General features: G+C 32.8%; 1 protein-coding gene across 1 annotated transcript; it reads right to left on the reverse strand.

Annotated features, from left to right (window-relative positions):
- Nucleotides 1-304: 304 nt before the first annotated feature.
- On the reverse strand, nucleotides 305-26161 carry LOC136036962 (zinc finger protein 271-like). Its single transcript, XM_065719358.1, has 4 exons — nucleotides 26032-26161; nucleotides 17249-17381; nucleotides 6180-6356; nucleotides 305-2440 (listed from the first exon to the last, which is right to left on the reverse strand). Exons 2-4 carry the CDS (start codon nucleotides 17289-17291, stop codon nucleotides 1179-1181), a joined length of 1482 nt encoding a protein of 493 aa, XP_065575430.1. The 5' UTR covers nucleotides 17292-17381; nucleotides 26032-26161; the 3' UTR covers nucleotides 305-1178.
- Between the last annotated feature and the right edge of the window lie 543 nt (nucleotides 26162-26704).

Below are 26704 nucleotides of genomic sequence, written 5' to 3' on the forward strand. Positions count from 1 at the left end.
AAACAGTTCAAAATAGGGATGATACTTTTTTATTGACAGTGAATAGATGTAAAATTATTTAACTGGATATTTCGAACACATATACAGTGTTCATCATCAGCAGTAAAACTAAAAGACATGAATAAAAATATACAAGATTTATACCTAATAAACTAAGTAATAATATCCATACTAAATAATAATAATTATATCCAGTTAAATAATTTTATATCTATTCACTGTCAATAAAAAGATATCATCCCTATTTTGAACTGTTTTACTTTCATAACCCAAGCTTCGTCCCTGAATAGTCGTAATCTACACATTTAGAGTCTTTTCGTTAGTTTAATATGATCCTCAGGATACAGTGAGTTTAAAACTTAATACACAAGGCTGTTCCTGATATGACTTCGTTTTGACAACTTGCATCCAGATACCCTTAGTAGCACTAGCAGTATGCAAAATGTGCCTGTTGGTTAGTTCAACATTCCCTAAAACTTTAACTCTTATTCACCTTAATACTCAAAGCTTTTCATGACACATTGCTGATTCACTCTTTTGTTAACAGGTATAGCCTACACATCATGTTTTGATTAAATTATACATCTCATCCAAATTCCCAGAAAGTTCGAATTTATTGGAATAAGTGGGTAAAATTAAACTCAAATTAAAATTATTCATTTGATCTCAAGAAAAGCATAAATGAAACCCTAAGACTTAAGAGGCAACATTATAATGATTTATGGTAAAAGTTCTCCCGCGAAAAAACTTGCATCATTTTGTTTACTTTTAAGGTTTCAATTCCGTTTTGTCAGTCTATGCTTCCTTTTAATTCCATTACTTTCATAGTCAAAGCAATAGGTTGAAGCAAAACGTTTCATTTATTTCTTATAGAAACTGTTTAGCTCAATCGAAGATTAAGCTGTTTAATTGACATTAAACAAAGCATAAATGATATGGCATAAATAGTAGGATAGCAAACAAATGACATAAATTGGCACAGACATTAACACGCAGTAAATAGAACAAAGTTTATACTAGAAACATAAATATGTCTAATGGATCTACAATCGCTCATATTCTGCTATTTTGTATTTTGGTACTGATCAGAACTTTTATATGTATGGATTTGGGTTTTGTAGTATAGATTCATCGATGTTTGATGAAAGTCAGAAAACCGTTTCTTACATAAAACAGATTTACACCCCAGTATGGATTTTTCTATGTCTAATCAAAATATAATTTCTTGAAAACTGTTTCTTACATGTAGTACATTCATACAATTTTTCACCAGTATGGGATCTTCTATGTCTATTCAAAGTAGAACTTCGTGAAAACTTTTTCTTGCATATAGCACATTCGTACAGTTTCTCTCCAGAATGGATCCTTATATGTCTGTTCAATTCAAAACTTCTTGAAAACTGTTTCTTACATGTAGCACATTCATGCAGTTTCTCTCCAGAATGGGTTCTTGTATGCAAAGTTAAATATGAACTTCTTGAAAACTGTTTCTTACATGTTTTACATTCATGCGGTTTCTCTCCAGTATGGATTATTTTATGTGAACTCAGATGAGAGCTTCTCGAAAACTTTTTCTTGCATATAGCACATTCATACGGCTTTTCTCCAGTATGAATTTTTCTATGTCTACTCAAAGTAGAACTTCTTGAAAACTGTTTCTTACATGTAGTACATTCATACGGTTTTTCACCAGTGTGAACTCTTCTATGTACGTTCAAACTAGAACTTTGAGAAAACTTTTTCTTACAGATACTACATTCATGCGGTTTCTCTCCGGTATGGATTATTTTATGTGAGCTCAGATGAAAACTATGGATTTTTCTATGTCTACTTAAAGCAGAACTTCTTGAAAACTGTTTTTTACATGCAGCACATTCATACGGTTTCTCACCAGTATGGACTCTTCTATGTACGTTTAAACTAGAACTTTGCGAAAAATTTTTCTTACATGTAGTACATTTATACGGTTTCTCTCCAGTATGGATTATTCTATGCCTACTCAAACTTGAACCGTCAGAAAACTTTTTCTTGCATATAGCACATTCATACGGTTTCTCACCAGTATGAACTCTTCTATGTATGTTCAAACTAGAGCTTTGTGAAAACTTTTTCTTACAAATAGCACATTCATGCGGTTTCTCTCCAGCATGGATCATTTTATGTGAACTCAGATGAAAACTATGGATTTTTCTATGTCTACATAAAGTAGAACTTCTCGAAAATTGTTTCTTGCATGTAGCACATTCATAGGGTTTCTCACCAGTATGAACTCTTCTATGTACGTTCAAACTAGAACTTTGTGAAAACTTTTTCTCACAGATAGTGCATTTATACGATTTCTCTCCAGTATGCATTATTCTATGTGTACTCAACTCATTTTCCGATTTCACAATTATATTAGACGGCTCAGGACAGCAAAACGGCGGGGAAGCATAGATTCCTAAAATCGAAAGCATATAAAACCAATAGAGAGCATATTAAAATTTTAGAAATACTGTTTGTTTTCACTTCTTTTTCATCTTACAAGGTTTCTTTTAAAAAATCTATCGAATTTCTACTCCCAAACGACAAAATATTTTTAAGGAATAGACAGAAACCCCAATCCGACTAGAAAACTAAAGGCAGCGCCTTTATGTTGCCAAAGTAATTAGCCAGGTGCCTCCCAAGCACTACTTTCTCAGCCACTTTGCACGAAAGAGGTGGCAGTAAAAGCTTAGGATTGGGTTCAGTAAATTGGAAATTAAAAGTTATGGCACCATGAAAAGGGTTGAAAGTAATTGGAGTTCTCCTCCCATTCCTCTTTTTCCAATCTTTTAATATCATATACAGATGTATACGATCCTCCTGGTATCAGATCGACATTCTCTAATAGTCATTTTGTCGAATGTTATCAAATGTCCAATAAATAAGACTATGGTCATATTAAAAGCTGACCATATTTGTTTTTATTTGTCACAACAACATAAATAATTTAACGAGAAAACTACATCAAAAGGATAATCAATTTTACTAAATAAAATTTATCAAAAAGAACAATGGGACAACCCCCCCCCCCCCCTAAGTGGCCCGAGTGTAATTTACATATTTACTGAAAATTGAATCTCTTTTAAACAGCGCGGTTCATGTGCACTAGAAAATCAACAAATACAAACAAGTAAATTACGATAATAATTGCAAATGATATGAATTACTGGCGGTTTTGGTAATTTTTCTTTTTCATTATTGACAATATATATTGATACTTCAAAATTAACTTTCAATTTTTAGATATTTTAATCAGGCAAATTTTACGTTTTAATCGAAAATCGGTCAAATTAAATAATCGGTCTGAAACGCTTATTCTATTTTTTTTTCATCAAAGACGTATCTGAGTATTTGCAAAATTGCGTCCGGACAAAAAGCTTTTTCGAGCCCTTCCTTGCTCCCAATTTGGCCCAAAATATTGTTCAGGTTCCTCTTGGTCCAAAATCAGACGATATTAAATTTAAAACTGATGAAGAAAAATTGATTATTAAACACATAATTAGAACAGTAACACCCTCGTCTGTACGAAAACTGTGGGCTTTCTTAGCCAAAACATGATTCTGAATAATTTCAAGAGTTTTTAAGGTTTTTTTTTTCTCCTTGGAGGGTTTGCTCCAAACGGACATTATTCTTGTACAATTTGCACTCAGGAATGGAACTTACTGTTATATTTTTCATTGTATTCAATAAACATTATTTTAGACTTTTTTCAGACCAGAATAATATTTGCTGGCTGACAATAAACTAGCTCCCATCAGCAAAATTTGGGATTTATATTTTTGCCAGAAGAAAGACCACAGATACGTTTTCTATTTTTTTCTAGGAATAATCGTATCAAACCCATGGCGATAGAAGAAAGAGGGAGAGTGCATTCGAATTAAACTAAAAGTTTTAGAAGTACCCTTTTTAAGTGAAAAAAAATGAACGACAACTTGCTCCCTTCACGCGTCCCTTTTTTTCACAGTAATCCGATCAAAATTTTGAGATGACCATTTCGTTCAGCATAGTTGAATTGTTCAATAACTACGGTTTAGGGGGTAACTTGAACCACCACCACCCTACTTAGGGAAAGCGCTGTAAAATATGAAATTTGCACATTGTTTACGCATACTATTTGTTATTGGAGGGGGTTTTTAATTCTGGGTGTTGGTTTCCACAGGGAGAATTTTCTGTAAGGAGTAAGGAAGGATGTTTCGGAGGGTAAACTTTCCAGGAAGAAACTTAAACTGGAGGATGTGTCAGAACTCCTATACGATTTACTTTTAGCGTTTGTCCTCAAAGCAAAATTCTTGTTAGGATTATCCCCTCCCCCCCTTCCCTGGCTCATCTTCGTATGAATTCCTTGTTGATTAGGGATTAGGAAAGTCCAGTGCTTTCAAATCTATCATTAATCACACGATGAATTTATTTTCTATATAGGATGAATTCTTGAAATTCGTAGCAAATCTGACACTGCAATTCGAACATGAATAAAAAAGCTTTAAAAGACATACTTTCAAATACAAAAAAGCAAAAACAATAGAATTTGAACATCACTAAAATATAATTACACCAAACACTAGCAATTAATGATATTTGCACATTTGTTTTAGCCATTGAATTTCTACGTTTCAATTAAATTAATATCTTAACTAAAAGACAGTACTTTGGCCCCGGGGTCCAATCATGTGAATATGCTCACTTATTAATATACTAGTTATTAACAACACTTATTAATATACTAATTATTAATATCACTTATATATTAATGTCATTTATAAATGCACCAATAATTAATATACTAATTATTAAACGAGGGGATAGCAGATAAAAAGTCAAAGTTCAAGCGTAAAACAAACATGAATCACTATAAATTAATAACTGAGACCAGAAACAGAGACTAGGATAAATGAGTCAAACTTAGAAGAAACATAGATTACCCTAAAAAGGGTTACAGCTAACAACATCTATGTCTTCTAAAAATCAGGGTCCTTGCTGGTTTTTCAGATGTCCCGTTATTTTTGTTTTTTTTTTGCAGTGAGTATTACCCACACCACCTACCCTTAACCTGGCTTATTTTCGTATGAATTCTTTGTTCATTAGAGATACGGATTTAAATCTGCCATTAATGATATGACGAATTTCTGTTATGTATAGGATTAATTCTTAACAAATTTGACACGGCAATTGGGACATGAATAAAAAGGTTTTTTTAAAATATGTTTCCCCCCCCCCAAAAAAAAAGTAATTCAAGAACCACTAAAAAATAATTACACCAAACCCTAGCAACTAGCAACCCTAGCAATTAATAATATTCACAATTTTCTTTTAGCAATTGAATTTCTACGTTTCAATTAAAAGAATATCGGAGCTAATAGGCACCTGTTTATGAACCTACTATTGGAAACTGTTTGGACTCTTGATTGTTTAGATTAACCTCTTCATTGCGTAAACAGTTTTTGATAAAGATTCATTCCTAAGAACTTTATTTCGGTTCAGGGACAATTGGTATGCTGTCTGGTATTTGAAACAGGTAACTATATGTGTATATACATTTTCTCGTTAATATTTTGGTTCTCTTCGGGTCAAAGCATTGGAGAGTGAATATGATCACGTATTAATTAATATGCTAATTTTCTAACCAGAACTATATTAAACCAATGATTAGCAGATATAAAGTCAAATAACAGTCCAAATATAAAACAAACATAAATTCCTATCAATGAATAAATCAAACCCAGAACGAATTGAGACTAGAACAAGTTATCAAGTCAAACTTAGAACTTGGAATCCAACCAATAACGGTTAACACCCCCTATGCCTTCTAAGAACCAGAATCTTTGCTAGTTCTTGAGATGTCCCATTATTTCTTTTTTTTTCAGTGAGTAGAAACAAGCATATTTTAGAGCAGTCTAACAGTGAAAACGATTCCTATCATGACGCTTCAATTCTGTCCTTTTCCCCTTTTTTGTCTCATTTTTACTTTAGGTTTTTTGGATTGTTATAGCCTTTGTCAATTTTCAAGGTACCAAAATTATTCTTCAGATATTTTCATTTTCTACCTTGACTATTACTTTACTGTTCAGTGCAAATGTAACTGTTTTAACTCACAGACACACACAAATCTTATTTCGTTTACAAAAATATATGTAGGCTTTTGATGTTCGAAAACATACCTTCGTTCTTGCAAGTAGTTACATCTAATTTAGGACGGTCAAAATCTTCTTCAGGTTTTGTAGCTGTAGGCCTACTGGATGAAAAGATCGTAGTATTATCCTCCTGCTTAGGTGATACAACACAATTTGTAATCCCTACAACCTGCTCATCTTCGTTCGGAAAAAAGTCTTTACTTTCTGAAATAAAATTGCAAATAAATTTTATACTTAGAACCAACATTGTAGAATAAGCTTGCTGCTCTTTTGAAACAATAATTTTTAACATTTAAAATTCCTTGAAAAGATTTAAATTATCTATATGGGGTGAAGTGTCAAAATTAAGAAAAAGTCCCTATTTGGCACTTTGGGTATGAATACAATATCTTTCAAAGACATGCTTTCAAAATGAGAGTAAAACTTGAAATTTCCACCTTACTGAAGAATAATTTTATGAAACACTAGGAATAAAACATTTTTGAATTCTTAGTAGCTTCTGATTTTCCACATGTCTCGTGTTCTTTCCATCAATAAATTCTAATTTCCACATTTTCCATAAATGAAATTAAACGTATGTTGGCGTAAGAATATATAGTATGTTGGCGTATGGTATGTTGGCGTAAGAATATATGTGTGTATGCACCACTACTCTGTTCATCGAATGAACAAAAAACTTCAAAAGGTTGTTGACCACACTCTTACAAAGGTTTTAGGTACAGCCCCCCCCCCAAAGAAAATCTGCTACAGGGAGAATTTTTTCATATTAAAATGAAGTTTATTTGCATATCTTTTTCTGACCCTTGGCTTATGTATTAAAAATGCATTAATTAGGTAATTCAGCCTATATGTACATATAATAAAGGACATATTTATCCCGTCTTGGACCAATATTAACCTTATATTTGAAAGCGAGACGTTTGAAAAAAAATTGGTAGTCATGCTTAGTGATTCAGATAATTGTATTTTCTTGTATTAATAGCAACAATACCCCAATGAAGGGCAATTGTTGGGAAGATAAGGAAAGGAAAATTTTCAGAGGAATTTTCTTAGTTTAGAGGGCGGGGGTTTTAATTGGAGGAAGATTCAACGGGGAATTTTCGCATGAAATAGGGGGTAGATTCGCCCATGAGGGGGGGGGAATTAAAAATTTTTATTAATAAATGGGGCAGGATATCCCGCGGGAATTATTTGAAGGGGGAATTATAATTAAATTTATCTTCTTTTGAGATTTTAAGAGCACACAAAGCGAAAGCTGTATCTAATCTAGGTGGTCAAGATTTTTTTTTTTTTTTTTTTTTTTTTTTTTTTTTTTTTTTTTTTTTTTTTTTTTTTTTTTTTTTTTAGCAGCAAAAAAACAATAATGTCTGGTACTCCTGAACTTGGGGAGGGGAGAACATTTTTTCTCTCTGAAATTTCACTAATTTTAAAGCTTAGATGTAATTTAATTTAAAGCTTAGATGTAAAGTTAATTTAAAGCTTAGAGTTGAATTTTGTCATATTGCAGCTGGGATGTGCCATCCCAGCAGATAAACATTTTGTTTTCAATTTTTTGGAAATTTCCCTGCACAAGTTTTTCCTCTCCAAATTCCCCATTTTCCCTGCACAAGTTTTTCTAAGTTTTTAAAGTTGTAGTTTTGAATATTATCCTAGTCCAATAGTTTGCTTTTACATACTTTGTTGAATTGTCCGGACGGCTATCAGAATACATGTTCAGCACCAATCTTAGATGGTGCTGAACATATTTTTTGGATAGAACTTTTTTTTCCTATTTTCTGTTTACTTTCTTACTATAGAAATACTCCACATTTGAGTACTAATACACTACCAGAAATTACTATGAAGAATAAATGAAACCCAAAGCGAACAGACATTAAATAAACAATAATTACAAACAAAACACAATAGGTACTAATATTAATAGATAAATAAATCTTAAACAAGTAAAACTTTAATTGAATATTGAAATCAAGCTTAAAACAAACAAAATATTTTGCTATTGGGATATAAATGAAACCCGAAACAAACATAAATTAAATAAACAATCATAGTAAACAAACATACAACAAGTACTGTATAAATGAATAATCTTAAAACGAGTAAAACTTGTATTGAAGTAAAACTTCAATACAATATGCAAATCAAGTTTAAAACGAACAAAAATTAAAACCAAAACGAGTATTTCTACTGCCTCTTTCCCTAATTGTAAAAGTCTAAAGCCTGCTGTGTCATCGGCCCTTTACTGAAAGCTATTGTGTCTTGAACTGTCTTGGAAAGAGCTAATAAAATTAAACTTATTATTTGATGTATATTAAATTGATTATTTTGATATATATAGGCTACTAGCTGTTGGGGTGGCGCTTCGCGCCACCCCAACACCTAGTTGGTGGGGGCGCTTCGCGCCCCCCCCCCCCAAGCCCCCCCGCGCGCGTAAGTCGTTACGCGCCATTGTAGTTGTGTCCCTATGTCCCACCTGTGAATATATATATATATATATATATATATATATATATATATATATATATATATATATATATATACATATGGTTTTAACTACGTAAAACTTGCGAATATACAACATTCTTTGCTGTCCCATTGTCTTTGCATATAAATAGATTGTCAGGTTTACCGACTCTTGAACATGCAACATATAATGGTCCATGGGAAAACAATCTGTATTCAGATCTATACCTCATGATTCTAATGATTGCCCTTGAGCTTTGTTGATGGTGATTGCTAATCGACCATTCCCTGCCCCGGTGTCCCGGTCGTCATTTATATCCCCCTGTTTCCCCCGGTGTCCCCGTTGTAGTTGTGTCCCTGTGTCCCGGTCGTCATTTATATTCCCTGTGTCCCGGTCGTCATTTGTATCCCGGTGTCCCGGTCTGTATATACATTCGTTTTTTAGTTTTGTTTTTCTCCTTTATTTTTTTCCTTTTTTTTTTCTTTTTTAGTTTATTTAGATTTTTTAGTTTTTTTATTAGTTTTTAGTTTTTTTTCTTTTTAGTTTTTTTGTAGTTTTTACCTTCTTTTTAGTTTTGTTAGTTTTTTTTTTTTACTTATGTCCTGGTCGTCATTTATACTCCCTGTGTCCCGGTGCTTTGTTGATTGCTAATCGAACATTCCTTTTGTCCTGGTCGCTTTCTCTTTGAGTGTCGTCATTTATTTTTTTCTTTTTTAGTTCTTTTAGTTTTTTCCTTTTTTTCTTTTTAGTTTTTTATTGGTTTTTACCTTTATTTTAGCTTATTTTTCAGTTTTTTCCTTTTTTTTAGTTTTTTTTTATTTTTTTAGTTTTTTACCTTTTTTTTAGTTTTTTTAGTTTTTTTTAGTTTTTTTAGTTTTTTAGCTTTTTTACTTTTTTTATTAGTTTTTAGTTTTTTTTGTAGTTTTTGCCTTTTTTTAGTTTTTTCAGTTTTTTTTTTTAGTTTTTTATTGGTTTTTACCTTTATTTTAGCTTATTTTTCAGTTTTTTCCTTTTTTTTAGTTTTTAGTTTTTTAGTTTTTTACCTTTTTTTAGTTTTTTTAGTTTTTTAGATTTTTTATTTTTTTTATTAGTTTTTAGTTTTTTTTGTAGTTTTTGCCTTTTTTTAGTTTTTTTAGTTTTTTAGCTTTTTTATTAGTTTTTAGTTTTTTTTTGTAGTTTTTGCCTTTTTTTAGTTTTTTTAGTTTTTTAGCTTTTTTATTTTTTTTATTAGTTTTTAGTTTTTTTTGTAGTTAGTTTTTTTAGTTTTTTACCTTTTTTTAGTTTTTTTAGTTTTTTAGCTTTTTTATTTTTTTTATTAGTTTTTAGTTTTTTTTGTAGTTTTTGCCTTTTTTATTTTTTTTTAGTTTTTTAGCTTTTTTATTAGTTTTTAGTTTTTTTTGTAGTTTTCGCCTTTTTTTAATTTTTTTAGTTTTTTAGCTTTTTTATTTTTTTTATTAGTTTTTAGTTTTTTTTGTAGTTTTTGCCTTTTTTTAGTTTTTTCAGTTTTGACGTCACCTGATCCAGTTTTTTCAGGTGACGTCACCTGATCCAAATAGATTGTCAGGTTTACCGACTCTTGAACATGCAACATATAATGGCCCATGGGAAAACAATCTGTATTCAGATCTATACCTCATGATTCTAATGATTGCCCTTGAGCTTTGTTGATGGTGATTGCTAATCGACCATTCCCTGTCCCGGTGTCCCGGTCGTCATTTATATCCCCCTGTTTCCCCCGGTGTCCCCGTTGTAGTTGTGTCCCTGTGTCCCGGTCGTCATTTATATTCCCTGTGTCCCGGTCGTCATTTGTATCCCGGTGTCCCGGTCTGTATATACATTCGTTTTTTAGTTTTGTTTTTCTCCTATATTTTTTTTCCTTTTTTTTTCTTTTTTAGTTTATTTAGATTTTTAGATTTTTTAGTTTTTTTATTAGTTTTTAGTTTTTTTTTCTTTTTAGGTTTTTTGTAGTTTTTACCTTCTTTTTAGTTTTGTTAGTTTTTTTTTTACTTATGTCCTGGTCGTCATTTATACTCCCTGTGTCCCGGTGCTTTGTTGATTGCTAATCGAACATTCCTTTTGTCCTGGTCGCTTTCTCTTTGAGTGTCGTCATTTATTTTTTTCTTTTTTAGTTCTTTTAGTTTTTACCTTTTTTAGTTTTTTTTAGTTTTTTAGATGAAAATTTTTTTTAGTTTTTTCCTTTTTTTCTTTTTAGTTTTTTATTAGTTTTTACCTTTATTTTAGCTTATTTTTCAGTTTTTTCCTTTTTTTTAGTTTTTTTTTTATTTTTTATTTTTTTTTAGTTTTTTACCTTTTTTAGTTTTTTTAGTTTTTTAGCTTTTTTACTTTTTTTATTAGTTTTTAGTTTTTTTTGTAGTTTTTGCCTTTTTTTAGTTTTTTCAGTTTTTTTTTTAGTTTTTTATTGGTTTTTACCTTTATTTTAGCTTATTTTTCAGTTTTTTCCTTTTTTTTTAGTTTTTTTTAGTTTTTTTAGTTTTTTACCTTTTTTTTAGTTTTTTTAGTTTTTTAGCTTTTTTATTTTTTTTATTAGTTTTTAGTTTTTTTTTTGCCTTTTTTTAGTTTTTTTAGTTTTTTAGCTTTTTTATTAGTTTTTAGTTTTTTTTGTAGTTTTTGCCTTTTTTTAGTTTTTTTTAGTTTTTTTGCTTTTTTATTTTTTTTTATTAGTTTTTAGTTTTTTTTGTAGTTAGTTTTTTTTAGTTTTTTACCTTTTTTTAGTTTTTTTAGTTTTTTTAGTTTTTTAGCTTTTTTATTTTTTTTATTAGTTTTTAGTTTTTTTTGTAGTTTTTGCCTTTTTTTAGTTTTTTTAGTTTTTTAGCTTTTTGATTAGTTTTTAGTTTTTTTTGTAGTTTTTGCCTTTTTTTAGTTTTTTTAGTTTTTTAGCTTTTTTATTTTTTTTATTAGTTTTTAGTTTTTTTTGTAGTTTTTGCCTTTTTTTAGTTTTTTCAGTTTTGACGTCACCTGATCCAGTTTTTTCAGGTGACGTCACCTGATCCACGATCCACAGATCCACAGATCCACAGACAACTTATTTTTATATATATAGATTAGTTTCTGAAAGCTCATCAGTCCAAGATTTTCGTTCATTGTAATGTTTATTTATTTATTTTTTTGTAACAAGTGCAAAAGAAAATATATATAATTTTTAAAGTGCCAAATACGCAGTAGCCTTTTGACTTTTATAGTTAGGGAAGGGGGCAGTAGCCAAATTCTTGTTTGTAGTGATTTTTGTTTGTTTTAAGCTTGATTTGCATATTGAATTGAAGTTTTACTCGTTTCAAATTTATTTATTCATTTATATTAGTACCTGTTGTATGTTTGTTTCTTAAAATTTTTCATTTGATTTCTGTACGTTTCGGCTAACATTTATTCTTTAAAAGTGATTTCTGGTCATTTTAAGTTTTAATTATTATAGTAATTTTTTTCCGCAAATCTTAGGTTTAATACGGCCTTTACTTTGAAAACCCTTTTTTTCAGTTCATTTTTGATTGCCAAAGTTTCAAGTTTCTCAACGTTCCCTGTTTCAAAATTAATTTCTTCCCACATTAAAGTTTCATCAAACAATCAAAACTAGTATCAAACTAATAATATTAAAGCAGCGAAAGTGTCAAAGTTAACAAAATAACAATAAGCAAGTTCCATAGTTTACAGCCCTTGCCCTGTAAAGCAAAATTACAATCATAAAGCAAAAGTAAAAAAATAAATCGAAGTATGACAGCAGCCAGAGCAGCAACAAGCAGCTTGTATAATTCACAGCACTCGTTCCGAGTGCTGAAGGGAGGTGGGACTTCAAACCCGGAAGCATAGTTAATCTGTCATTGGACAAATTTCAACAACACTATCTCAAAATTTCGACTAGACATATTTAAAAAGGGGGGTGAATGAGGCTAGTTGCCCCTTGATCCCTTTTGAATCTTAAAAAAGGAACTCGAACATTCAATTCCCATTCGAATCAGCCCCCTCCAAGTTAATACGACCACCCCTTCCACAACAACCGTATATGTTAACAATGGGCAACTTGCATTGGTTACAGCCGTTTCCCAGGGGGCTGTAGGGGATTTGCCAACCCCTAAGCAATAGGTAATTGACTTTTGGACTATTTTGAACAAAATGGCAATTTCAAAATTTGGTTTAGATGCATTTAGGGAAAAAGTGTTACCTTTTCGTTACTTTCGACTCTTAAAAAAGGCATTAGTCTTCGATTTTAATCGATGAGCCCCCTCCATAGTTCATAGGACCACCCCTTCCGTAAAAAAATTATGAGTTAACAATGGTCAACTGCCACATCTTATAGCCTAACTTTCAGTAGGGAGCTGGTTGGCCTGCAATCACTCAAAATCAAATTTCAATTCAAAATCGAGTGAGCCTTCTCCAAAATCTATACGACCAACCCTTCTATAAAAACTTAATGTTAATAAAAAGGACCCGAAGTTTATACAATAGCCCCTACCATAAAAAAGGTTATATACTCCAGGGGTGTACCTTAAAACACTGACCCCTAGACTCTGGAGAATTGTGTTGACGCCATAGTGTTTGTGTATGATCTTTAGACTCATCTAAACAAAATGACTATTTCAAAATTTGATCACTTTTGACTCTTAAAACGAGAGCTAGAACTTTCAATTTCCAATTAAATGAGCCTCCTCTACGACCATCCCTTCCATATAAACCTTGTATGTCCACGGAGCATAGCTTACAACCCTTGCCCCCCGGCTGTGTGTGTGTGTGTGTGGGGGGGGGGTCATGCCACCCCACTCTAGGAGCGTATCTTAAAACACTTGCTCCTAGCCTCAGGGGAATTGTGTTGACCCCGTAATTTTTCTTATCTGATCTTTAGACTCTTCTGAACAAAATGCTTATCTCAGAATTTGATCAAAGGCCTTTGGGGAAAAAGACTATGAAGGGGGGGGGCTTGTTGCTCTCTGAACTTTTTGACTTGTAAAAAGGGCACTAGAACTTCCGGTTTCCAATTGAAAGAGCCCATCCAAAATTTATACGACCACCTATTCCACATGAAGCGTCTCTGGGAAAAAATTATGATATATAACAAACATTGAAACATAACAATAGACAACGCTACAGTGTTTGGTATGATAATTTTTTAATTAAACAAAAACAAATAAATCTGTTTTGCCACTCAATAAGTAACAAGACAAATCACTGTAGTTCAGAGACGATTTATTTACGCATCTGGTATCAAATTCTATAGATTCTTTTGCACCTGATCTTTAACTTCCTCCTTGGATGAAAATTTTTATCTGGGTAGAGCCTCTTTAAGGGATCCAAGCAAATGACAGTCGAATAGACAAGGTTAAGAAAGAAGGAATGATTAGGAAAGGTCTACCATCCCAGTGTTGAACTATTTTCGGATTGAGCAGTGATATACGTGGGTGCACATTTTCATGAGCAAGAAGTCAAAAGTGCATGACCTTTTGTTCAAATGGAAAGGCTTACTTTTTGTGAACATTTTACTGTTTTACTTGTTGTTACTGTCTTGTTGATTTTTAGGAAAGTCACAATAGTCGGGCGCCTGTGAATTCCAGAATGCTACAAGAATGACTTAAGGCCAGCCATTTGAACGAAACGTCGTGGTCTCTTGATTAAGGCTTTGATTCTTCTTTAAAAAATGAGCATCCACACGTGGCACTGGTAAAACAAGAAACTGTTTAAAACCTGGGATGAGAGATCCCTCCAAATACCGCCCAAACCTGTCCTTTCAGACATGTATTTGTTTGTGCCACACAAGAGGCTCTACACAGAAAACATTTTTGATCCAATGAAGAAGTTAAAAATCAGATGCAATGGCAAACATGCACACGGCCTTGCATTTTGGGTTATGCCTACACTGAGATGCAAGACCCTTTTTAGCGTGGGGCCCTGTGTCGCCACGCAGTTCGCACATGCCTAACGATAAAACCGGCACCATATTCTTTTTTAAGGTGCTTATTCCACAGACTCTCTCATTGATTAGCTTCTTCAGTCCAGGGGTGAGGATTGTCAAGAAAAGTTCTTATGGAACATGGCCTTGCCTGGCTCATACAGGAAATTAAACCACTATTTGTAAAAGATTTTTACTACCTGTCGTTTCTTGATTTCATATTTTTCTATTGCAATGTTAGCCTCATTTAGCCCCTCGCAATTTTCGTCACTACTTTCGTTTGTTGACAAAGCATTGTGGCGGCTTTTAAAAAACCTAATTGACAACTAATGGACTCAATTTTGTTGAGACAGAATTTGTGAAAAATCATTCAGTAAGAAGAAAGATGAATAAAATAATTCAGACTCTGCATTTTCACATTCAGTCGTGCGAAAAAAACAGGCGGTGTTTGTTCCGAGCTGCCGCAGGGCTGATACTAGCACCCTTGTTGTCGAGAAGCGTTACTTCAGATGCAAAAATCGGCTTCCATAAGAATTTAATGATGGAGACATAATTAGAACGACAATGGAATAGGTGCATAAACGTTGCCAAGGACTGTGTTGAATAGTAGCTAAAGCTCATAATTGACATAATAATTCGTTTGTAAGCTACAGCAATTTATCTAGCTACTCACTGAATGACCCTTGCACATTGTGAATTTTCTACTGAATGACCCTTACGCATAGAATGACCCTTGCACATTGTGATTTTACATTCAATGACACTTATACATTGAATGGACCTTGTAATTTTTGAATTTGACATTGAACAACATTGTATGACCCTTGTACATTGTGAATTTTAAATTGATTAACCCTTATACATTATGGCACTTGCTGTTAATTTTATTTTAATACTATAAACTTTTTTTATTGCTGTAACCTCAAAAGAAAGGAAATTCAAGGCAAATTTTACTCCTACTCCATAAAAATCCATCCACTCTTGAAAATTTACCCCAATAAATAAATTTGTAGATTTTTTTACTTTCAATGAAATGAATTAAACTTAAATGCACAAAGTAAATGGAAGCCAATTATCAATCTAAAAAATGCTTTGCTTAATTTCAGGAATCAGTTTGTGGTAACGAACTATATGTAAGGAGGGAATGGACTCAATAGTGACCAAAACTCTAAAAACGGAAATTTGATATAAATAGACGGATCAAACTAATAGGCTTTTCATTCTGATTCCACATATATAGGATTCATATAATTTATTGTTACTCATCACAAGCTCAAAAAATTTGCCTGAATTTCAAAAAAGGGAGAAAAAACACCCGGAAAAATCAAAGAATCATAATGAAAACCATACAATCAGATTCAGTGTATCAGTGTACCCTTTTGTAAAGGTTTCAAGCTACCATCTGAAAAAATGTACAATTTGTAGTTTTTGCAGGAAGAAAAGTCATGGATGCATATTTATTTCATTTTTTCATGGTGATAGTATCAAACCTATGGTCCTAGAATATTGCGAGAGTCCTCATTAAACAAAAGTTCTTGTCCCCTTTAAAAAAACAGCAACTAAAGATTGGAGGGCAACTAGCCTTGCTCCCACGCCCCCTTTCCTCCAAATTCGTGCAATCAAAATTATGAGACAAGCCTTATATTCAGCATTATTGAAAGATCCAATTACTATGCCTCGAAGATAACATGAACCTTCACAGCCCCTGGGGAAAGGGCTGTAAGTTATTAAATTTGCCCATTATTTATGTATAGTATTCATTACTGAGAAGTATACTCATTTTTTTTAGAAAAAGAAATATTCTGCTAAGGGGGTATTCTCCACAGGGAGATTTTCAAGAAAATATTCCAAAGAAGGAGGATGTCGAGCATGATTTGAAAACGATCAGGAATTTAAGCCTTTTTCAAATGAAAGTAAGACAGGGAGAATTTTCCAGGTGGAATTTAGTGCAAGAAATTTTCGGGGGGCCATTTTCAATGAGAATGGAATTGTCCAGGGGAATTTTTTTGGGGAAGGGGTAATTCACATGGTTGGAACTTTCCATAGAGGATTTTTTTGTGGGGAAGGTAGTTTTCCATAGAGGGAGGAACAGAGTTTTCCAGTATTATTTGAGAAACTTCCAGAAAATAAAATTTGGAAAATATCCAGAATTTTTTTTTTTTAAACAAAAACAAGTTTTCTCAACTGAAAATAAGGAGCCACACTAAAACTTACCTCCTCGATACCTCTCTCTTTATGCTAAAGTTTGAATTTTTGTCCCTATTCTTTAAGAACGACTCCTGAAACGCAAGGGCCGTTTTATCGGAATAAGAGGTTTTTTTAAAGTACTAAAAAACTTTAGCGTGAAGAGCGAAGGATTGAGGAAGGACCCCCCCCCCATATACAGAATATTTTTCGTACATTTTAATTTTTAATGATGTTCCTTACTTTTTAGTAACAAAAAATTATTTTATTTAATTTCTATAAGAATGAATCTTTACATAGGTTAAATTGAAAGAAAACATGAAAATACTCCACAAAAATTTCACGAAATAATTATATTAGCATAAAAGAAAGGGATTTATCATCATGGGTAATAATCAAATGATCCTACTTTCCCTCAAGAAGAGTTGTACACAAAACAAAGTGATTTTAAGTAATATTTAATTGTTTCAGTATATTTCCCATTTAATACAAGGAAGGATAGGATGCAAATTCTACTCATGATTAATTAACAAAATTCTTAGAACCACTACTTACCTTGTTTAACTGTAGCTTCATCAAAAAGATCATTTGTGTCCATTGTCTCACAGTCAAGATTATTCTTTGATTCTATCCATTAGATAAGTAAATTCTGTTGATGATCAAACCTCAAGTTATAATACTCTCTTTCCTAGAAGAAAGAGTCCAAAAAGGCAATTTTTCATGAGGAAGCAAAAGTGCTGGACAGACAAGTCAGTTTTACATTGATGAATCACAACCAGTCCTATACTTCATCTACATACAATTCGGCGCTTGAGCACTACAAGTTTTGTGCCCATACAAACATGACACCAAATTAAAGCTTGTTGTAAAGAAATTTTTAGGCTAATAATGAATACGATGTTGATAAAAAAAAAAGAGTTAAAAAATTTTTAGAATAAATTGACAAAATAGTGATAGGTCAAAAATGAGATAGACAATGTAGATCAAATATAGAATGGATGGAAAGACAAACCAATATTTGTTTTTAAGTCACAAATTAGGAAAAAGGCTTCACAGAGAAGTTGGCAACTTCTGACCATTCCAAATAGTGATGATATGCTACACTTACCAGGGAGCCAAGGCGTCACTGAAAAGCATACAAGGGTTTGTGAAAATAAAGCTGAAAATTGATTTAGTTCAAATAGAAACTAAAGAGGTGGACACGTGAACTGCTATTTTGGTGGTGGTATTTCTGATTTCAAAAACATAAGTGTTCAACCCAAGGAAAAAAAGGCCAAAGCATAGACAAGTAAATTGACCCACAGTCTGTAGAGGCAAGCCATTCATAAATGGACATATTACTGTGATAAGTTCTAAATTGATACTAGTGCAAAAATGTATGTGTTTTCCTACTTATTGTAAAGGGTCACAGTATTCTGCCAAGAAATTCCAAGTCCTATGTTTTGTTCTATTTCTCTTCTCATTTCTAAATAAGATTAAATAAAAAAAAAAACAAGTTTTTTCAACTGAACGTAAGGAGTGACATAAAAACTTAAAACGATCAGAAATCATTCCGTACATGAAAGGGGCTGTCCCCTCCTCAGCGCCCCGCTCTCTACGCTAAAGTTTTTTATTGTTTTAAAAAGTAGAGGTATGAGAAAGAATCGAACTTTAGCGTAAAGAGCGGGGCGTTGAGGAGGGGGCAACATCTTTCATATGCGGAATAATTTCTGTTCGTTTTATGTTTCAATGTCGCTCCTTACTTTCAGTTGATTTTTCTTTTATTTAATTTTTATTACCGCACATAAATAATTGAAACGAAATTTGCATATTAATTTCTCTGTTTTGGGTAAATGGCTTTCTCATAGTTTTGATCAGACGATTTTGATAACGAAAGGGGTGGGGGAGGAGGCCTAGTTTCCCTCCAATTTTTGGGTATTTAAAAAGGCAACTAGAACTTCTTTTTTTTACGAACGTTTTTATTAGTAATAAATATACGTAACTTACGAAATAACTTACGTAACGAGCTTCTATATTTGTATTGTGTATACGAGGGGGCTCGCCTCCTCGTCAATACATCGCTCTTTAAACTAAAGCTTGAATTTTGTCCCAACTCTTTGAGAATGCCCCCTAAATATGGCCGTAGAATAGATAGTTAGAATTACTAAAAATACTTTTGCATAAAGAGCAAGGTATTGTGGAGGAGACAAACCCCATTATAAACGTAATAATTTCCGTTCGTTTTAAGTTTTAATGCTGCTCCTTTCTTCCAGTTGAAAAACTTGTTTTTTGTTTGTTTTCTCGTTGTTCTTTTTTTTTAATAATGCTAGAAAATCCGGCGCCCCCTTCATGGAAATTCTCTGAACTCATGATAAATTCCTCCATGGAAAGATCTTCCCACGCAACCCCCTCCCCTGACTCCCTCCCAAAGTGAAAAAGTACTCCTGAAAACGTCTATACACTTCCCAATAACCATTATTATATGTAAATAATGGTCAAAGTTTGTAACTTGTAGCCCCTCCCCCGGAGACTGTGGGGGATTCAGTCGTCCCCAAAGACAGAGTTACTGGGTTTTTCGACTGTGATGAAGAAAATGACTATCTCAAAACTTTGATCCGGTAACTTCGGGAAAAAATGAGCATGGGAGGGGGCCTAGGCGCCATCCAATTTTTTGGCCACTTAAAAAGGGCACTAGATCTTTTAATTTCCGTTAGAACGAGCCCTTTTGTGGTACTCTATGGCCACAGGGTCAATACGATCACCCCTGAAAAAAGAAAAGAAAAACACATTCGTTTCTGGCAAAAAATACGAAATTCCACATTTTTGTAAATAGGAACTTGAAACTTCTAAAATAGGGTTCTCTGATACGCTGAATCTGATGGCGTGACTTTCGTTAATACTCTATGACTTTTAGATGGTGTTTCCTCCAATTTTCTCTGCCTCACAACTTTTGATGGGTAAAACTAAATTTGATGAAACTTATATATTTAAAATCAGCATAAAAACCCGATTCCTTTGATATATTTATTAGTATCAAAATTCCATTTTAGAGTTTCGGTTACTATTGAGCCGGGTCGCTCCTTACTACAGTTCTTTACCACGAACTGTTTGATTTATCCAAAAGATCTGAATTTTTCACAATCAGACATAGTAATAACCTTTATCACTTCCAAGCAAAAGGATGATTTTGTTGTTGGTGGTCAGTGAATATAGTGTGCCAACTAATCAGGGAGTCCCAAACGGCTTACCAGGGCTTGTTGCACTATTCCTTGTCAACTGATGATTGAAATGAATCAACACTGGCAGATGAACCATATCCTGGTGTAACAAGCTTCATATACCCTTCGCCAAATTGGGAAAGGATTTACTAGGCAATCTTGTGTTGGGATGCTAATTGTAAAGTTTTTAATTGTGTCCACTTGTTATTGAAGAATCGTCCGGTTGAAAGTGGTCTGTGATAAGTTTTGATGACTGAGCTGCTTAAATGCCATAATAATTTTCTCTATCTTTGTGGCAATTAGCCAGTTTGGGTAAAATTCATTTTTCAAGCTGAGCTGACGGGAGTAAGGGATATCATTGAGACCGTGGGAGTAAGGAGGGATGAGGGATATCATAGCTTAGGTTGAACTAAATCTTTAAAAAGCATGAAAACAACTACTAACAGTTCTCTTAATTATACCAAGTGTTTGACTAGCCTTTGCAGTAAATTAAATTTTAATTTCATTTAAATCAATCAAGTTAAATTTAACTCTTCATCAACTAGCAGACCAAGGTCTAATTATTGACTATTGGCAATGGGCCTCCTAGTTCCATCAACTAAATCCACTGAGCATTTGTGTCTAGGGTTACTTTTACTGAAGTGGATTGCTTTGCATTTCTGGACACTGAAATCCAGCTTGCAAGTCTTTGCCCAATAAGTAAATGAGTCAAAGTATGCTTGTATGGTTTCTATCTTATTTGGACTCTCAACAGAATCTATTACTTCTGAATTGTCTGCATAAAGGCCTATTTTATTTTTCAAATTTGCAGGTACAATATTATTGAAAATACTGAACAGTTCTCTAAACAATTTTGCTGGTTCTTTTCGTTTCTCTAAACAATTTTGCTAGTTCTTTTCTTTTACTCAGAAAAAGCATTACCAGTCAATAGTTTCTGTTTTAATTCCATCAGATTCTAGCCTAATAGTCTTTTGGGACACACCCTATGAGTTGCTTTTGCAAAACCCCAAAATCCAGTCAATGGGAAACCCTTGTCTATGAGTTTGGTGACAAGGTTGGAATGAATGATGTATTTAGTGGAGTTGCTGTGCTAAGTATTAAGTCTTTGGATATTAGAGAAAATGAATTTCCTCCATTTGATTGTATTGAAAGCTCTTTTTTTCATTGTCAATGCTTTTCATTCTTTTTTTTGTACGAGTTTTTACTTTGTTATTTATATTTCTGTTATTAGTGGGCTATAAATCTATATATATAAAAATAAGTTGTCTGTGGGTCTGTCGAGTGACGTCATGTCATCATGTCGTCATGAAGTTAGTTGTCGTCATGTTTGTTATGACGATGACGTCATTAAAGGTATTTAATTAAATCGTTCAAAGACAAATTTTTAATTGTAAGAAGATCGTGGACGGAAAAATGTTTAATTGTAAAATGACTGAAAAACCTACAATGGCAACAGCCGAGGAAGCTGCTCAAAAGACTTAATTGTAAGAAGATTTTGGACGGAAAAATGTTTAATTGCAAAATGACTGAAGAACCTACAATGGCAACAGCCGAGGAAGCTGCTCAAAGATTGTATGCCACAAAACTTGCAGCTGATAGAGAAAGTAAGAAAAGAAAGCGTGCAGAGGAAAAAATAAAATAAGGAAAAAAAATCTATATATATAAAAATAAGTTGTCTGTGGGTCTGTCGAGTGACGTCATGTCATCATGTCGTCATTTCGTCATGAAGTTAGTTGTCGTCATGTTTGTTATGACGATGACGTCATTACAGGTATTTAAGAAAATCGTTCAAAGACAAATTTTTAATTGTAAGAAGATCGTGGACGGAAAAATGTTTAATTGCAAAATGACTGAAGAACCTACAATGGCAACAGCCGAGGAAGCTGCTCAAAAATTGTATGCCAAAAAACTTGCAGCTGATAGAGAAAGTAAGAAAAGAAAGCATGCCGAGGAAAAAATAAAAAAAGGAAAAAAATCTATATATATATAAATAAGTTGTCTGTGGGTCTGTCAAGTGACGTCATGGCATCATATCGTCATGAAGTTAGTTGTCGTCATGTTTGTTATGACGATGACGTCATTAAAGGTATTTAATTAAATCGTTCAAAGACAAATTTTTAATTGTAAGAAGATCGTGGACGGAAAAATGTTTAATTGTAAAATGACTGAAGAACCTACAATGGCAACAGCCGAGAAAGCTGCTCAAAAGACAAATTTTTAATTGTAAGAAGATTGTGGACGGAAAAATGTTTAATTGCAAAATGACTGAAGAACCTACAATGGCAACAGCCGAGGAAGCTTCTATGCCAAAATTCTATGCTCAAAAATAAAATAAAAAAAAGGAAAAAAACTGAAAAATAAAGGAGAAAAACAAAACTAAAAAAAATAAAAAAAAAACTAAAAAGGTAAAAACTCCAAAAAAACTAAAAAGAAAAAAGAAATAAACTAAAAAAAAAAGTAAAAACCAAAAAAAACTAAAAAGAAAAAAAGGGGAAAAACACAAAAATTTATTTCATCACATACCAATTCCAAACCGAATGTATATACAGACCAGGACACCAGGACACAAATGACGACCAGGACACAGGGAATATAAATGACGACCAGGACACAGGGACACAACTACAACAGGAACGCCGGGGGGCACAGGGGGATATATAAATGACAACGGGGACACAGGGAATGTTTGATTAGCAATCACCATCAACAAAGCTCAAGGGCAATCATTAGAATCATGAGGTATAACTAAAAAAAACTAAAAAAAGAAGCTAAAAAACTAAAAATTAAAAAAAGACCTATTCAAAAACGAATGTATATACAGACCGGGACACCAGGACACAAATGACGACTGGGACACCAGGACACAGGGAATATAAATGACGACTGGGACACTCAAAGAGAAATTACAGACTGGGACACTGGGACACAAATGACGACCGGAACACAGGGAACATAAATGACAACCGGGACACAGGGACACAACTACAACGGGGACGCCGGGGGGCACAGGGGGATATATAAATGACGACGGCAACACAGGGAATGTTTTATTAGCAATCACCATCAACAAAGCTCAAGGACAATTTTTTAGAATCATGAGGTATTGATCTGAATACAGATTGTTTTTCCAATGGACAATTATATGTTTCATGTTCAAGAGTCGGTAAACCTGACAATCTATTTATATGCACAGACAATGGGACTTTGAAGAATGTTGTATATTCGCAAGTTTTACGTAGTTAAAAACATATATATATATATATATATATATATATATATATATATATATATATATATCTATATTCACAGGTGGGACAAAGGGACACAACTACAATGGCGCATAACTAATATGGCGCGTAACGACTTACGCGCGGGGGGGCGAGGGGGGAGGGCGAAGCGCCCCCACCAACTGGTCTCTGATACGCCTGCCAAATTTCATTGTCCAAGCTTATCTGGAAGTGGCCAAACTAGCAAAATCAGGACAGACAGACTGACAGAAATTGCAATTGCTATATGTTACTTGGTAATTATCAAGTGCCATAAAAATGCTTTTAATATTGACCAGCCAAGTGGGAGACCAATCCCCATTAGAGATGTTTACCACTAGAGATTACCAGAGGTACTGTTAAATAAGTATAATGCAATCCTATTGCCTTTCCCCAACAAGCACCTTTCTAAGATTTATCATAGAATTTGGTCTGGCTCAAATCGGCTGACGTCTGCACAGTATACCCTCCAATGTAAACTGTTAAAATGCTCTAAACACCACAAAATCTCACTATCAGCCAAGAGTCTAGCTGACCATGCCTGCACACAGAGCACAGAACTCAATGTATATCCTCTTATAATTCAACTCCTAGTACCAAAAGATTTACTGCAAAAAATCTGAGTAGATTCAAGATAAATAAGAAAAAACCTATTCAGTAGCTCTGTTCATCTCACAGAGTGAGTCCAAAGGAAGAGGGCTGGATGGTCTTGACTGAAAAGCTGGCGTTTTGCTGAAATAGAAGAAGAAGTAAAACAAATTTCAAATGAAGGTGGTAGAGCCTTCTGTGTCTTTTAATTGCAAACAAAATATGACACATTTTTGACATAGGACCTTAAATAACGTATTCTTTTCTTAGACCACACTGCTGTTCTATGATGAACAAATGAATTTTCAAATAAGGATAAATCTATTTATTTAGACAATGAAAATTTTTTTTTACAAAAGTCTAGATATTACAATCACATATACAACAATCATCATCAGTAGAACTACTAAAATAATGTAATTAAAACTAACAGGAAATTTATGATTAAAGAAGAAACTGAATTTTATTTGATTTAAGATCAAAGAAGGAAATCTACATAAAGACTTTGAATGAACTTTTTCAGTGAACTCTCTCTGAAAATAATCTGGAAGTTCATTATTTTGTGAATGACCTGATAAGTTATTTAATTTTCTTTTTTGTATAAATATGGTAGTTTCAATTATATTTTTTAGTAATTCTACAGATGATGATTGCTGCATATGTGATCAAAATATATAGACTTTTGTACCTGTTTTTTTTTTACTCTCTAAATAAATGAACTTATCTCCATTTGAAAATTTTGTATGTTTGTCATAGAACAGCAGTGTGCTCTAAGAAAAGAATACCTAATTTAAGATGTTATATTGAAAATGCATTGGGAAATGAGACCAACCAAGTGAACAACAATAAACTCAACATTTTGTTTGTAATTAGAGGATACATACGGCTTTGGAAATTTGTTTTACTTTTGAGCAAGATTAAAGATCTTTTTCATTGAATTCTTGATGAAAATAATCTAGTGTATAACCCAGAAGTTAATTATTTTGTGAATGACCCAAAAAGTTATTTATTTTTTGTATATAAATATGCTAGTTTCAATTATATTATTTTAGTAATTCTACTTATGATGATTGCTGTGTATGTGATTGAAATATCTGGACTTATGTACCTGTTTCTCACTATCTAAATAGATGGATCTACCATCATTGGAGAATTTATTTGTTCATGATAATGTTGATGAAAATGATTGACAATTGTAATTATTGTGTATCAATTTTTTCAGTAAAATCAAAGCAGGAAATTTCAAGGATGCATTTCATGGGAATTTTTGTTTCTACAATTTAGGAAAACAAGTTAAAATGTCATAAAGGTTTTGTAGACTATGTATTGTTAACTTGATCTGTTGCCTAAGATAAGAAATGAGAAGATACTTTCTTTTGAGGTATCTGTCCATTTTACCTCCAAACAGAAGTGAAGAAATCCTGCAGTGCTTTACATAAAAATTCATAATTTGATCAGACAATGAACAGATTTATAAATAGTGAATATTATAGAAGCAATTATAAGCTTAATTGAAGATAATAAAACAGTGTTCAATTGATTTTGAAATTATTCCTGTTTATTTCTATTGAGCCTTCACAAAATCTCTATTTGTTTGTGATATTCAGTTGTTTTGTAGAATGTAAATAAATTTATCTATCAGAAGAAAACCTTTGTTGGTTGCTAGAACACAATTGTAAATCAATAATCTCTTGCCAGAATGGATTGTCTATGACAAATGTTGCCAGAAAGGGTCTTTTGCAGTGATTCTATTTTTGAGGGGTTTCAGTCTCTTTCTAAAAACTTCAGCAATTTGTTTACAAATAGCCTTTTAGCATTCAGACTTGTAAGAAAAATAACTAGCTTTCATGAATCAGCTATAAATGTCAATTTTTCCCTCTAGACAATAGGCTTTGTTCCAGAAGGTATCAAATGAAATATTTAGTATCTTCATACCTAAGATATATGAACATGCATAAATTTACTGCAGATAAAGGCCTAGTTCTAATCTATATTCTAGGTTATACAAAAATTCGTCAAAATAAACTATATTTTTGGACACACAAATGGGAAAATATCAATAAAAATAAAAGTAGTACAACTAGGATATTTCTTTTAGGCTTTCCAAATATCTTATCTGTAATCCTAAATGCCCATTCCCATGGTAGTCCCAGGAACAGGCCAACCGCAAATAATGCCAATCTACCTGGTTTTATATCTCTTAATGCTGTGTAGCCTACTTCCATGCTTTTTGTATTACATTCTGAATACTTGGACCCTTAGATTTATGCTAACCTCTGTCAATTACCTTACTGTGTTGTTGATTATTTACGTCTCCTCGAGAAACAAGCCTTTATTGAGACAATCTTCCTTCTTCCACACAATATTCAATTTATTTTGAAATTATCGCCATTTTCAATAACTTTCTAGAGTCCCCGGGGGAAATCTCCAAAGCCTGTGATAAAAGTGCCCAAAAACCTGTTAAATTCGTCTGAAACCTGTGTCCCATTTTAGAAAGCTGTCCTTCCTTCTCAATACAGTTAGTCCATTATTCATTGATAGACTCCACAATATGAACCAATATTTTTCAAGAAGAAGCATCAGAAATGCTTCAAGATTGGTTTATGGCATTCATGTCTAAAATTTCAGGGCCACTGCTGTTAATAGTTTTTTTTTTGCAATTAAACTGAATAAAAAGAGTAAAAAATTATTTGATTCAACTAAATCAAATAGTTGTAATAATAGTTGGACTTATAGTGTTAGCATCAGTAGTACTAGTAGTAGTATGTGTAGCAATAGCACTAGTGCTATTATTAGCAGTAGTATTAATATATTACCGTTTGGAAAGTTGAACACAGCTTTCATCAAGGTCTGGAAGTTTCATCTAGATACAACTAGCGGTTACTATGGAATTGCCAATATATCCTTTTGATAGCCTGTATATTCATATACTTTCTGAAGTTTTTATCTTGATGCTCTTA

Source organism: Artemia franciscana, chromosome 16 (genome assembly GCF_032884065.1).
Source record: "Artemia franciscana chromosome 16, ASM3288406v1, whole genome shotgun sequence".
Taxonomy (NCBI): Eukaryota; Metazoa; Arthropoda; class Branchiopoda; order Anostraca; family Artemiidae; genus Artemia; species Artemia franciscana.

Excerpts from the sequence above, each read along its gene's own strand:
- LOC136036962 (XM_065719358.1), bottom strand. The coding sequence starts at position 17,291 with ATGGACACAAATGATCTTTTTGATGAAGCTACAGTTAAACAAG. Across the intron at positions 6,357-17,248 it reads TGAAGCTACAGTTAAACAAG|AAAGTAAAGACTTTTTTCCG; the intron begins GTAAGTAGTGGT and ends ATTTTATTTCAG. Across the intron at positions 2,441-6,179 it reads AACTACTTGCAAGAACGAAG|GAATCTATGCTTCCCCGCCG; the intron begins GTATGTTTTCGA and ends TTTCGATTTTAG.